The sequence below is a fragment of the Lytechinus pictus genome, chromosome 7, assembly GCF_037042905.1.
Source record: "Lytechinus pictus isolate F3 Inbred chromosome 7, Lp3.0, whole genome shotgun sequence".
NCBI lineage: Eukaryota > Metazoa > Echinodermata > Echinoidea > Temnopleuroida > Toxopneustidae > Lytechinus > Lytechinus pictus.
Genome location: NC_087251.1, coordinates 41,044,962 through 41,057,606, shown reverse-complemented (window position 1 = coordinate 41,057,606; position 12,645 = coordinate 41,044,962). Strand labels below are relative to the sequence as shown.

Here is a 12,645-nt window from a genome sequence, read left to right as displayed (position 1 = left end):
CTGAGTTCCCTGAATTCATTGAAGTAAAGCTGAAGTTGTTCTGCTTGCATCAATCTATCTTTCCTCAAAGCAGCTCTCTCTAGTAACATATTCCATGCAGACACCATAGTATCATTCTCCTCACTGATATGCTGATAAGCGTCCGTGTATTCCTCAACAAGCTGGGCTGCTTGAGCCGAGGTGGATTCTACCTTCTCTTCAACAGCGACAAGGTCTCTCTGAAAATCAACAAGATCAAATTCAAAGAGGTATTTTGAAAGAAGGTCAATTTCATTACTTGCTTTACGTCCTCTGCTCAATTTCCACTCAAAAAGTTAATATATAAAACAATATCTGGATTAATAAAGCACTTTTTTTCTGGAGGACACAAAGTGCAACTACGGTGAGTAGCAGCTGCTTCTTCAGCAGCGCTTATTAGTGCATAGCTTGATGTTGTAAATTCTATATTGTGGAGCGTTGTGGCCGAGTGGATTAGTCTCCGGTCTTTGAAACAGTGGGTTGTGGGTTCAAATCCCAGCCATGGCGTAGTTTCCTTCAGCAAGAAATTAATCCACATTGTGCTGCACTCAACCCAGGTGAGGTGAATGGGTACCTGGCAGGAATTTATTCCATGAAATGCCGAGCACGTAAAAGCTGCTTGAGCTACATCCAGGGTAATAATATCCAAGTCCTTCGGAAGCGCATAGAGACTTTATTCATAATGTGTTATGCGGTATACAAGAACTGACTATTTTATTATTATCATTATATTCTGCATCATTTCATTCCACCATCAATTACAAAATTCTAGTTCATCACAGCTCCTTGAGCTTTATGTACATTATTTGATGACACTCAAAGACTTTGGCAGGTTTATAATATTGGTAACATTCTTCTGTAACACACACACAAAAGGTCCCTTTGACAGACAAAGTGAGGTATTTTCTTGAAAAAAAATTGAAAGTTACTTCATATTCTTCAACATGTGATGAATCCCCTGTGGGTTCGGGGATTAGAGAATAGGCCCGCTGTATTCTCTGCATGTCGTAAGAGGCGACTAAAAGAGACAGTCTGTTTGCCGTGGACTGCGACCCGTGTTGGGGGAGAAAGGTATCCTGATGATTGAGTGGATGGTGTGACTGCGGTCCTCCTGAAACAACACGTCATTTTGGCCCTGGATTCTCCTAGTCGGGAGGTTTTTATAAGCCTGGTTAAAATCAATCGGCTGGTGGTGTTCAGCCCTAAGATGCTATTTTAACTGGTTTATTTCTTGTTGTCTCTTGATGTGTATTTTTGGGTTTTGTGTTGTTTGGTCTCAAGCGATGTGATAGTTTGAACTTGGATTCTTTTGACACTACTTTCAATTTACTTTGGTATAGTATCTTAGAAGGCAACTGCTTAAGTAGGTCAATCAGGGTGGATTTTGGTTTGCTCGGAGTATAGCACTGCTAAATCTCTGGCGTCAGTATAAGTGATTATCCTTATATATATATATATGACGTCCCCTTGTTGGACTCCGATGGTGGGTGGGGAGCAATGGTGCTGAATTAAAAAAAGAGTAGTATGGCTAATTTCAACAAACAATCCAATAAGCGGAGTAGAAGTGATTCCAATGATGGTATTGAGCCAGTTAACTTCCCACGTTTTCTGGTCATTCAGGGTAGTGATCCAAATAAACCACTCAAACTATCGCCATTTGCTGTAAATAAAGGTGTCGAGTCATTAGCTGGACCTGTGAAGTCAATCAAAAGGTTAAGATCAGGTGATATTCTGGTGGAAGTCGAGAGAGCTGGTCAGGCGAGTAATTTGCTCAAGACCGACAAACTTGTCAATATTCCTATTAAAGTCTCACCACATAAGACCTTAAACTCGTGTAAAGGGGTAGTTCGCTGCCCTGAACTTAGAGACTGCGACGATGATGAAATTCTTGAGGAACTTGCTGATCAGCAAGTAATCAATGTCCATAGAGTAACAGTCAATCAGAATGGAATTAAGAAACCAACTAATACCTTGTTTCTAACCTTTAACAGATCTACCATTCCTCCATATATCAAGGTTGGCTATTTGCAAGTAAAGGTGGATATTTACATCCCAAACCCCATTCGATGCTTCAAGTGCCAAAAATTTGGCCATTTCAGAAGCAATTGTCAACTGAATGAGCGTTGTGAGAATTGTGGCAAGGATGATCATACTGGCTCTTCCTGCCAAGTTCCATCAAAGTGTATCAACTGTGGTGGCAGTCATCCTGCTAATTCTCGGTCATGTCCAAAGTGGATCGAGGAGAAAAGAATCCAAGAACTGAAAGCTTTGGGTAACCTATCCTATCCTGAAGCACGGAAGCTGTATCAAACACAACATACTCAAAGTTGTTCATACACAGATAAGGCCAAACAAAGTACTGGAGGAACTAATCAACAATCTAAAGTAACTCAACAGCCTAAGACTACAGCCACTACCCAAACTGACATAACTTGGTTAAATGGTGATTTCCCTGTGACTCTTGAAAATAATAAAGCAACAAATACAGAGAAACCTAAGTCTCAAACTCAAAAACAAGATCAACAGAAGAAGGGGCAGACTAAGACTAAGGATGGTCGCCGAAGTCGAAGTCTCTCACGGGATCCTCCCACTAGAAATACTTCAAGTAATCAAGAAACTAAAAAACCATCAACTAAAGTGAAAAGTAAACCTCAGATAAATGTATCAAAACCAAAGTTAACTGACTCAGTAGTAACTAAAAATAAGTATGATGTGTTATCAATTGAGAGAGATGAAGATATGGATATTTATCCAATTCATCAACCCTCCTCTAAAATTAAACTGGTTCAAAAATTAGATAATACGTAAATATATTATCATGGGAAGGAAAAAGCCGTTGTTCGAAGGAACTGTCGAGGAGTAAAACCTAATTATGAGGAAATAAAATGTCTTTTAATTAATCATAATCCATATGTTATGTGTTTACAAAAAACATTTTTGAGAGATTCAGATAATATTTCATTTAGGGGTTATGATATGTTTAATAAAACTAGTACTTCTTTGATAGATGGTAGACCTATTGGAGGTTCATCAATATTGATTAAGAAAGGAGTTCCACGTGAAGCTCTTGAACTTCATACTAATCTACAAGCTGTTGCAGCTAAAATAACCCTCCACTGCACTTTTACAATATGTTCCATATATATTCCACCTAGACATGAGCTTTCAGAAGCTGAATTAGTTAGACTAGTTAACCAGCTTCCTGTACCTTTTTTGTTAGTAGGGGATTTTAATGCTCACAGTTCCCTTTGGGGCTGTCAGAACTCAAATAGATTAGGTAATATTGTTGAGCTAATGCTTGAACATTTTGATTTATGTCTTTTAAATGATGATTCTCCTACATATCTTCATCCAGCCTCTGGTTCCATGACGGCTATCGATATATCTATTTGTTCACCTAATATTTTTATGGATTTCCAATGGAAAGTCCATAGTGTACAATGTGGTAGCGATCACTTCCCTATTCTTATTGAAATTGTAAGACCTTTGCCAGAGGAAAAAGTTCCTAAATGGCAACTTCACAAAGCAAATTGGGATGCTTTCTCAAATCAGTGTTTATTAAATATTAATAATGATAATTTTCAGGATACAGGATACTCTTGCTTTGTTTTCTCATACATTACTTGATATAGCTACCAATACGATACCAAAATCTGGTTCTTCTCATCGTAAACATAATCCTTGGTTTAATGCTGAATGTAAAGAAGCTGTTAAATGTCGTAAAAAGGCCTTAAGGAAATTTAAAAAATACCCAAATAATAACAATTTGCGAAAATATCGAGAAACAAGAGCAAACACACGCAATATTATCAAGAAAAATAAACGTCAATCTTGGAAAAATTATGTTTCTAAACTGAATATTCATACTCCCATTAATAAAGTGTGGGAAATGGTGAGGAAAATATGTGGAAAACATCTGAGTAATTCTGTATCTTATTTGACTAAATCGGATGATGAAAAATGTACAGAAAGGACAGATATTGTTAATTTACTGGCAGAGGAATTTGAACATAACTCATCATCTAATCATTATTCTCCTACATTTCAGATTTATAAAAATCAAGCAGAAAGTCAGGAACTCAATTTTTATCAAATAATGTAAAGGATTATAATATCCCATTTACTATCTCTGAGTTGAAAAACTCACTCGGTAAATGTCATGATACTGCAACTGGTCCAGATGACATTCATTATCAATTTTTAAAACATTTACCAGAAGCATCTCTTTTAGTACTTAGATATATTAAACACAATTTGGAGAACAGGTGACTTCCCAGATTCGTGGCGGGAAGCTACCATTATTCCTATTCCGAAACCTGGTAAGGATACATCTAAGCCTACAAATTATCGTCCCATTTCTTTGACTAGTTGTCTTTGTAAAACCATGGAAAGAATGATTAATGCCCGATTAGTTTGGTTCTTGGAGAAGCGTGGTTTGATTTCAAAGTTTCAAAGTGGTTTTCGTCATAATCGAAGCACTGTTGATCAACTTATTCGCCTTGAATCCTTCATTCGTGATGGCATTATTCGAGGTCACCATGTGGTATCTGTCTTTTTTTATCTTGAAAAGGCCTATGATACTACTTGGAAGTATGGAATTATGAGAGACCTTTTCAATCTTGGGTTGAGGGGCAGGTTGCCCATTTTCATTCCGAATTTTCTTTCGAATCGTGTGTTTTGAGTCCGCCTTGGGTCAACTTTTTCAGAATTACACAATCAGGAAATGGGTGTTCCTCAAGGTAGCATACTTTCTGTTACTTTGTTCTTATTGAAGATCAATAGCATTGTTGACGTTGTAAATCCTAGGTTTGATAAGTCCTTGTTTGTGGACGACTTTTGTATTTCTTGTTCGTCACGAAGTATGTCGACCATTGAAACAGTATTACAAAATTGTCTAAATAGAATTGAAAGGTGGGCAGATGAGAATGGTTTCCGCTTTTCGAAAACCAAGACAGTTTGTGTACATTTTGTACTAAATGATCAGTACATCCAGATCCTAAAATTATAATAAATGGCTCTATCATTCCTGTAGTTCAACAAACTAAATACCTAAGCTAAATCTTTGATAATAAACTCAATTTTAAAGCTCATATTGATTATGTAAGACAAAAGTGTCATAAAGCTTTAAATCTTTTGAAGGTTGTGTCCAAAATGGATTGGGGTGCTGATCGCATTGTCCTTCTCCGTTTATATAGATCTTTAGTTAGATCTAAGCTTGATTATGGCAGTGCAGTTTATAGTTCCGCTCGAAAGTCATATCTTGAAAAATTGAAACCCATACAGAATCAAGGACTTCGACTTTGTCTAGGAGCATTTCGTACATCTCCTATGGAGAGTCTTTATGTGGAGGCTAATGAACCCCCCTTACATCTAAGGTACGAAAAGCTCTCTTTACACTATGCGATAAAATTAAAAAATAACTCTCATAATCCGACATATGATTGTACATTCACGCCACGATATATTAATTTTTATACTAGTAAACCATCAGCCATCAAAACTTTTGGTTTACGTACTAAAGAAGCTTTAACACATATACTGGATGCTACTAACGTAGCTCCTTCCTTGATATCTAATATTCCACCATGGATGATTGCTGAACCAGTAATTGATTTTACACTAAGAACATATAAAAAGGGTTTTACAAGTGATTTAGTTTTCCTAAATAAATTTGGAGAAATAAGACATATATATAGTAATTATCGTGCAATCTATACAGATGGATCAAAACACCAGAATAAAGTAGGTGCAGCTTGTATAAGTGGTCCTATACAAAAACAAGTTAGATTGCCAGATAGTTCTTCCATATATACTGCTGAGTTATTAGCTTTGAAAATGGCTTTAGGTGTTGTAGAAAACTGTGTCTGTAGACTTTTTGTTATTTATACAGATTCTTTGTCTTCTTTAACGGCATTACAAAGTAGAAATCATAAACATCCTTATATTGTTCAGTTATTGGAAATTCTGTATAAAATCAATACACTAGGTAAACGAATAATATTTGTTTGGATACCAAGCCATACAGGTCAGGGTAGGAATTAATTATTTTTTTTTAGGGGCTACTTTTTTTTTTACATTGGGGCTACCACTGAATATCTTGGGGCTATTTTCTAATTCATGGGGCTACTTTTTTATCGCATATCAGCAATTACCTTATGACATTCCGAGACTCAATGTGATGCCTAAAAGCTCAGAACATTTTTTAATGTAATTACTGTAGTGTAGGCTACAGGCCTTACAATGAACAACAGTGATCCCACCAGAGCAATAGAGTACCTAGGATTTTTCACAGGGGGGCAAATTCGTCCGCCCAAAAATGTGACAAGCAAAAAAAAAAAAAAAAAAAAAGTGCATGGGTTGTGACTCGTCAGGGGGGGCAGACTGCCCCCCTCCGTAGGTACGCTAGTGCACCAGAGTCGCCTTCAGCTTCGAGCGAATCGAGGCCCCAAGACTTTATTGTCGATTGTCTCTGTACAGTACTGTTTCTTTTTTGGCTTCTTTTTTGGCTTATCCTTCTCAACAGTATCTCGATTTGGAGAGGCTTCCGTTGCTGGCTCTGGCCGTTTGGCAGAGCCAGGTTGAACTCGAATTAGAAACTTATCCATCTCGCACTCCGACTCGACGATGTCGATAATCAGCGTTGTCACAATCACCAGCTGATCGCATACAATTCTGTGCATCCTAGTACACATAGTATACCGTGCGATGCACGTGGTCTCGTTACCAGCTGTGCAGTCTAATCGTGCACGCGTACGTGTACATAAGCCATGCGGCAAGTGCGTCAACAATTCTAAAAACCCCGTGCTAAAGACTATGCGTACTCCGCATCCCATATTGCATTGCGCGTTCATTTACAATCGCGAAGCTTCCGGTGTTACGGAAGGTTCGGATATTGCATCGACCGTTCAACTTAAAGCTGGCAAGGGCGATATAAAAGATGCGCTTGCTCCGCCGCCGGAGAACGTTATTATGTGAAGTATTTTTTACATTGTCGATGATATTTTATTGGGGCGATTCTGAAATAAATAGTCGCCCCAAAGCATTGGGTTTTGGGAATTTTTAGGGGCGATTTGGGCTGTCATGGGGGCAAATTCGCCCGTCGCCCCCGTGTAATTCCGACCCTGATACAGGTATTCAAGGTAATGAAAAAGCTGATAAGTTAGCTAAAGAAGCTTTAGATCTGGATATAACAGAAATACAGATACCTTACACTGATCTAAAATCAAAAGGTTAATACTTATATTAGAAATAAATGGCAAACATCATGGGATCTAAATCCTAATAATAAACTCCATCAACACCAACCAAGACTTGAATCACAAAATACTCTTCCATTAGCAAAACGACGGGAAGACATTGTATTGACCCGTGCTCGTATTGGACATTCTCACTTAACACATGCATATGTATTTGCAGGAGAAAATCCACCTCAATGCATATCATGTAATCGTACACTTACAGTTAAACACATCCTCATCGAATGTGCTGATTTTGCACATATTCGTACTAACTTTTATGATGTTCCTGACCTTAAGAAATTATTTAGAGATATTTCACGATTATGTATTGTAAATTTCCTAAAGGAGATCAATCTCTTTATTAGATTTTAGGTGGGAAATTTTTCGAATCCCAATCACAACAGGTATACCCTTGGGCAAGGTATTTTATTCCAATTGTCTAGTCTTTCGGAGGAGACTCTAAGCCGTCGGTCCCGTGTAAGGGATAGTCACACCATTTGCACGTTAAAAAACCTACTCCACTTTTCGTAAAGAGTAGGGTAGTTATCCCGGGGAAGTAGTTAACGTATTAATTTATTACTGATAATTACTAATTTATAATCCTGTTCCTTTGTAAAGTTGCATTAGGGTAATTTGTACTGTATTATAGTAACCTTTCCAGATTAACTGTCCGACACTTATATGACACGCATGTGTTGATAGTGTCGTTAATTTTTTTTTGATCAATCAATCAACATATGATGAACACATCTACAATATATTTAAAATGAAACAATGAACAGTAAACCAGTGTCTAAGCACTGTCCAAGGGAAACATGAAAAAACATGTTTATGAGAAGGGAATCTTAACAGCCAAGTCCTTATAATCCAGGCAAGGGGGGTGTTTCACAAAGATTTAAGTATGACTTAGAGTAGCACTTAAGTGCCTAGTTGCATGCATTATAAAAGGCATGGTCGCATTGGTCACATCATGCCAAGAGGACGCGCACTACTGCGTATTGATCAATAAGAATGCACGTTCCATGTCATATACGCGTCAGCATTTAAGTGCGACTCTTTAAGTCATACTTAAATCTTTGTGAAACAACCCTCAGGGGATACAAGTCAAGAGAAATCAAAATTGTTGACTTTATAGACAGGTAGTTCTTCTATACAAGTGGTCACTAAGTTTGACTGTAAAAGCAGAAAGAAGTAGTGATATTCACCTCAAAGCCTGAATGTCTTCTGACCAAAGCTTGAACACTGGGTAGATCATGACCATAATCCTCACTGGATATAGCTGTATCTTTCTCTTGTATCCATGCTAAGGTCTCAGCAATGTCTCGATCAAAGGCATGGACTACTCGCACATCAGCTAGAGCCTACAGATAAGTCATTACCAAAATACTTCAATGAATCTTCATACACATCTGTTCCATTTCATAACTCTTTTCTTAAAAACAATTGAAAACTGGTGACAGTAAGCTACATTAATTCAAAACAATTAAAACTGACTGATTATCATTTTCTCCACTGAGGTGAACCCAGCCCAGCGGGCAAACCAAACCTGACTGCGTTTAATGATGGACTACAGAATTAATGCCGAAGATGCTACCCTTGGTAAATAAAATCATTAATATAAATTAACTTTTGAAAATTAATTCCTGAGCCTTGTATTCAATTTAACACTTAGGCCAGAATTTTACTTAGTATTTTGCTTAAGTAAAATACTTATCCATTTTTGGTATTCAAATGTCTTTTTTGGCTAAGTATTTTGCTTAAGGTAGCCCCCTTACCTAGCTTAACCAAGTTAAATGCTAAGTGCTTTACTTGTTGCAAGAAAATATTTGCAATCAATTGCAAATATTCTGTTGCAATTTTACAATTAATAGATCAATTTTAACTGTAGCAAATCAGATTACACTCCTTGTTTCAAGGAGCAGATTACCAATCAATCACAAATTAACAATTACTTGCAGGACATATGAATGATTTAGGGACTGGAAATAGACTTGCAATTGATCGCAAGTTTCTTGCAATGCCCAAGGGGTCAATCAATACTTTGAATTGAATGTATACCTTCACTAAAAACAAAATAAAATGAAAAATTGATTCATTTTTGTAGAAGAGAGAAAATTTTGACAGAGACATAAGATAATATGATACAGTCTACTAGTGGGGAATATTATCATAACTAAAATATGATTTGTAGCTTATCTCTTTGGCCCGTATTCTGAAGTCGGGTTTAACTTAAACACAGGTTTAAAGTTGTGGTTCAAGTATGGATAGCCAATTGTTACACAAATCACTTACAGTATTGTCTAGGAAGTATAAATAGATGATTATCTTCACCATCGATGAATCAGAAAAGAGCACAGTAAACATTAAAAAAAAATGCAACTTAATAAAAATTGAGACTTTTGGCTTCCCATAATTTTAGCACAGAGTTAGACCATGGTCTAAGTTTAACCTGACTTAAGAATACGGGCCTTTGTGATTTACAGATATTTACATCCATCACAGGATTTTATCTGCTTCTCACCTGTGTTCTGGCATTAGTAGCCTCCTTGAGTTCATCCCATCTGATCTCAAGCTCTTGGCATCTCGTTGCTACGGTATCATCCTCATCAATACCGCTCTTGATAAGGGTGTTTGCCTTGTTACCTATAGCTCTGATACGACCTTCGTTGGTCAGGATGTCTTTAGTGAAACTATTGAACCTTGTCTGCAATATCTGATTAATACAAGAGAGGAAAAAATGTTATTAATAATAATGCTAATAATATGCAACATGTATAAAGCGCTTAATATAAATGTTTCTAAGCGCTGCATACTATTACCCCGGCTTAAGCACGGCTACCCTGATCAGACGCTCGAGCATTCAAGAAATTCCTTCCTGCCAGGTACCCATTTACTACACCTGGGTGGAGAGTGGCAAATGAAGATTAAATGCCTAATAAACGTTATTAAAAAGTATGCAAGACATTTCAGATCCACAAGTAGCACTATCAATTATTCAGAATTATTTAAAACAGGAGGGAAAATATCTCTTTAAATGTACAGTAGCACCCTCATCATCCTCACGGGTACACAGCAACAGAACGAAAGTTCCATGGCGTGGTCGGGTGCAGATGCAACAGTGACTAGTTCAGAGCAGCCTTAAACCCTAAGAGATAATTTATCAGAACTGGGCCTCAGAAATCCTTGTTATTTTATTTACCATTTCTAACTTTGTAAGATACAATGAACTTAATGATAACATTGTCAAGAAATATGAAAATACTTACGTTTATTTTCTTATTTACGAGATAACTGGATATACTCATTTGATTTGCTTGTTCATTACGATGAACCAGCACGCCGAATATACAGTCCACAATTTTCCTGCGCGCGCGCTACATCTCCCTATGAACGCACTATCCCAAGATCATCGCGCAATTTGGCGTCCATTTCCTCTCATGAGCCTGCACGCAAGACATGTTGCCACGCAAGGCGAGGGGTAGGTGGGAGGGTTCAAATGAGTATATCCATTTATCTTGTAAATAAGAAAATAAACGTAAGTATTTTCATAATTTACATCAATAACTGGGATATACTCATTTGATTTGCTAGACCAACACGGATTCAACGTGAAGGGAGGCATGTCTAGACTAAGAAAGTGCGTACAAAAATAGGGAGATGAAGACACGAAAGGCCGCTGCCTTAAGGACAGAGGAGGCAAATAAGGCCTCATGTGAAGAAAGGTCCTTAAGAACAAGGAATTAGAAGAGCGCCAAAAAGGCGGTCCTCAAGATGTCGTATACGACGATTCCATAGAAAGAGCCCAAGAAGAATGATACTATAATATCATGGGCCCTCGGCCTAGTGTCTGAAGGAGAACATCATCACCAACTGACTTGATCGTTTCAACAATCCAGCGTGAAAGATGTCTCGAGAAGCTGCCGCAAACGGCTTGCGCGACAAAACAACCAACTTCACAGAGTTGGGAATTGTCTGAAGAATGGCAAACAAAGAAGAGGGTTAGAAGTCACACCTAATCTAAGCCAATCCCGGCAACGGTCCGGGAGCGATGCATAAGTATGCAAAGCTTAGTACTGTAAATGGTTATATATAAACAGATACAGGAGGGATCTCGGCTGATAGACAGACAAAAGATACCCTGAATACCGATCCCAGAGGGAGTTAGTCAAGCGTCAAGAACGACCGACAGGTGCCATGACGGACTAGGCCATACAAGCTCAACGTTTGAGAAGAACTTAAGAGGTTGTAAGATTCGGATTGAAGGTATTAATCATCCGTAACCGGAGGGATGATAATTGCCGATGATCAAAAAACGATCCGATTTTGTTGAAAATTTCGACAAGAATCGTGATCGGAAGACTGAAACTTGTACGGTTCAGTAAGTGATCAATCAATCAATCTGAGAAGGCGACAGCGGGGCTAATAAAAGCCACGGTCAAGTCACCGGCTTAATAATTTAAGCCAAGCCGCAACCATGCAAACGTAAGGAATGCGAGATATCTCAGAAGCCCCCGCGTGGGAGAAGGTGCCCAGAATTCGATATCTGTCTCAAATGCGTGAGGGCAGAACATCTGCAGAATTCTGATAGAGAGCTGTGGCAGGACGTTTCCAGCGGTCCGATAAGGACATGGAACGACAGAGAGTAAGGTTGAAGTAAACCACTCGTAAGGCAGTCAATGTGTCGAGAAAAGCGACTGAGTGCCATCCTGTTAATAAGAAATTGCCACGGACCTGCTGTCTATGTAGGATAGAACAGTCTGGTCAAAGCAGCTCAAACGGGCGTGTCGGAGCAAAACGCGGCACGCATCACGACATAATAAGTGTGATAGACAGCGGATCCCTTTTCTCCCGTACTAAATAAAACACCCGCCCGAGGGTGCAGTGCCCGCGGCGGGAGAGGTGGGCGGTGGTTTGGCTGAAGCCACCATCGCCGAGAGGGCCCGTAAGACTAGGCTACGATGGATGTCCGCTGAGCGGAGTAATCCCTAGTCGCAGCAAGCGTACGCCAGAGATGAGCTGGCGAACAATGTCTCTGTCATGATCTTACGTGTAAACGATGATCAAGAGATGTCGGTCAAGATGTTCTGAACCAACAGACAACGCCAGACATGATACCTCAACAGTTACGTTCCCAACGGAATCGAGTAAGGTAACAACGGCCCTGTCCTATCAAGGTTAGGGACGGAAACTGGCTAAGAGTGTCTAAGTCCTCGCTTGACGAAACAAGCGGAGGAGAAAGGCGACTTGAGGAAAATAATCACCAATATTTCCCTCAGTCTGCGATGAGAACCAGTTGTTTACGAAAACAGCCACAAGGCCTGGTTTCTCTGGTGATCGCAAGGGCAAGCACCGCCGGCGCTGGTTGCAACAACATGGAACAGTCCGATAT

At 38.8% G+C, this 12,645-nt stretch overlaps 1 protein-coding gene across 4 annotated transcripts in view; it reads right to left on the bottom strand.

Annotated features, from left to right (window-relative positions):
* LOC129264214 (spectrin beta chain, non-erythrocytic 5-like) overlaps positions 1-12,645 on the bottom strand; it is a 125,180-nt gene that overhangs the window by 18,662 nt on the left and 93,873 nt on the right. For all 4 annotated transcript variants that reach the window (XR_010294223.1, XR_010294224.1, XM_064102689.1 and 1 more), the window contains 3 exons: positions 9,778-9,969; positions 8,462-8,617; positions 1-218 (listed from right to left, as the gene is read on the bottom strand). Coding sequence is in view for 2 of the 4 variants with exons in the window: in XM_064102689.1 (XP_063958759.1) it covers positions 1-218; positions 8,462-8,617; positions 9,778-9,969 (566 nt within the window). In the remaining 2 variants the exon portion in view is untranslated. The remainder of the gene's footprint in view (positions 219-8,461; positions 8,618-9,777; positions 9,970-12,645) is intronic.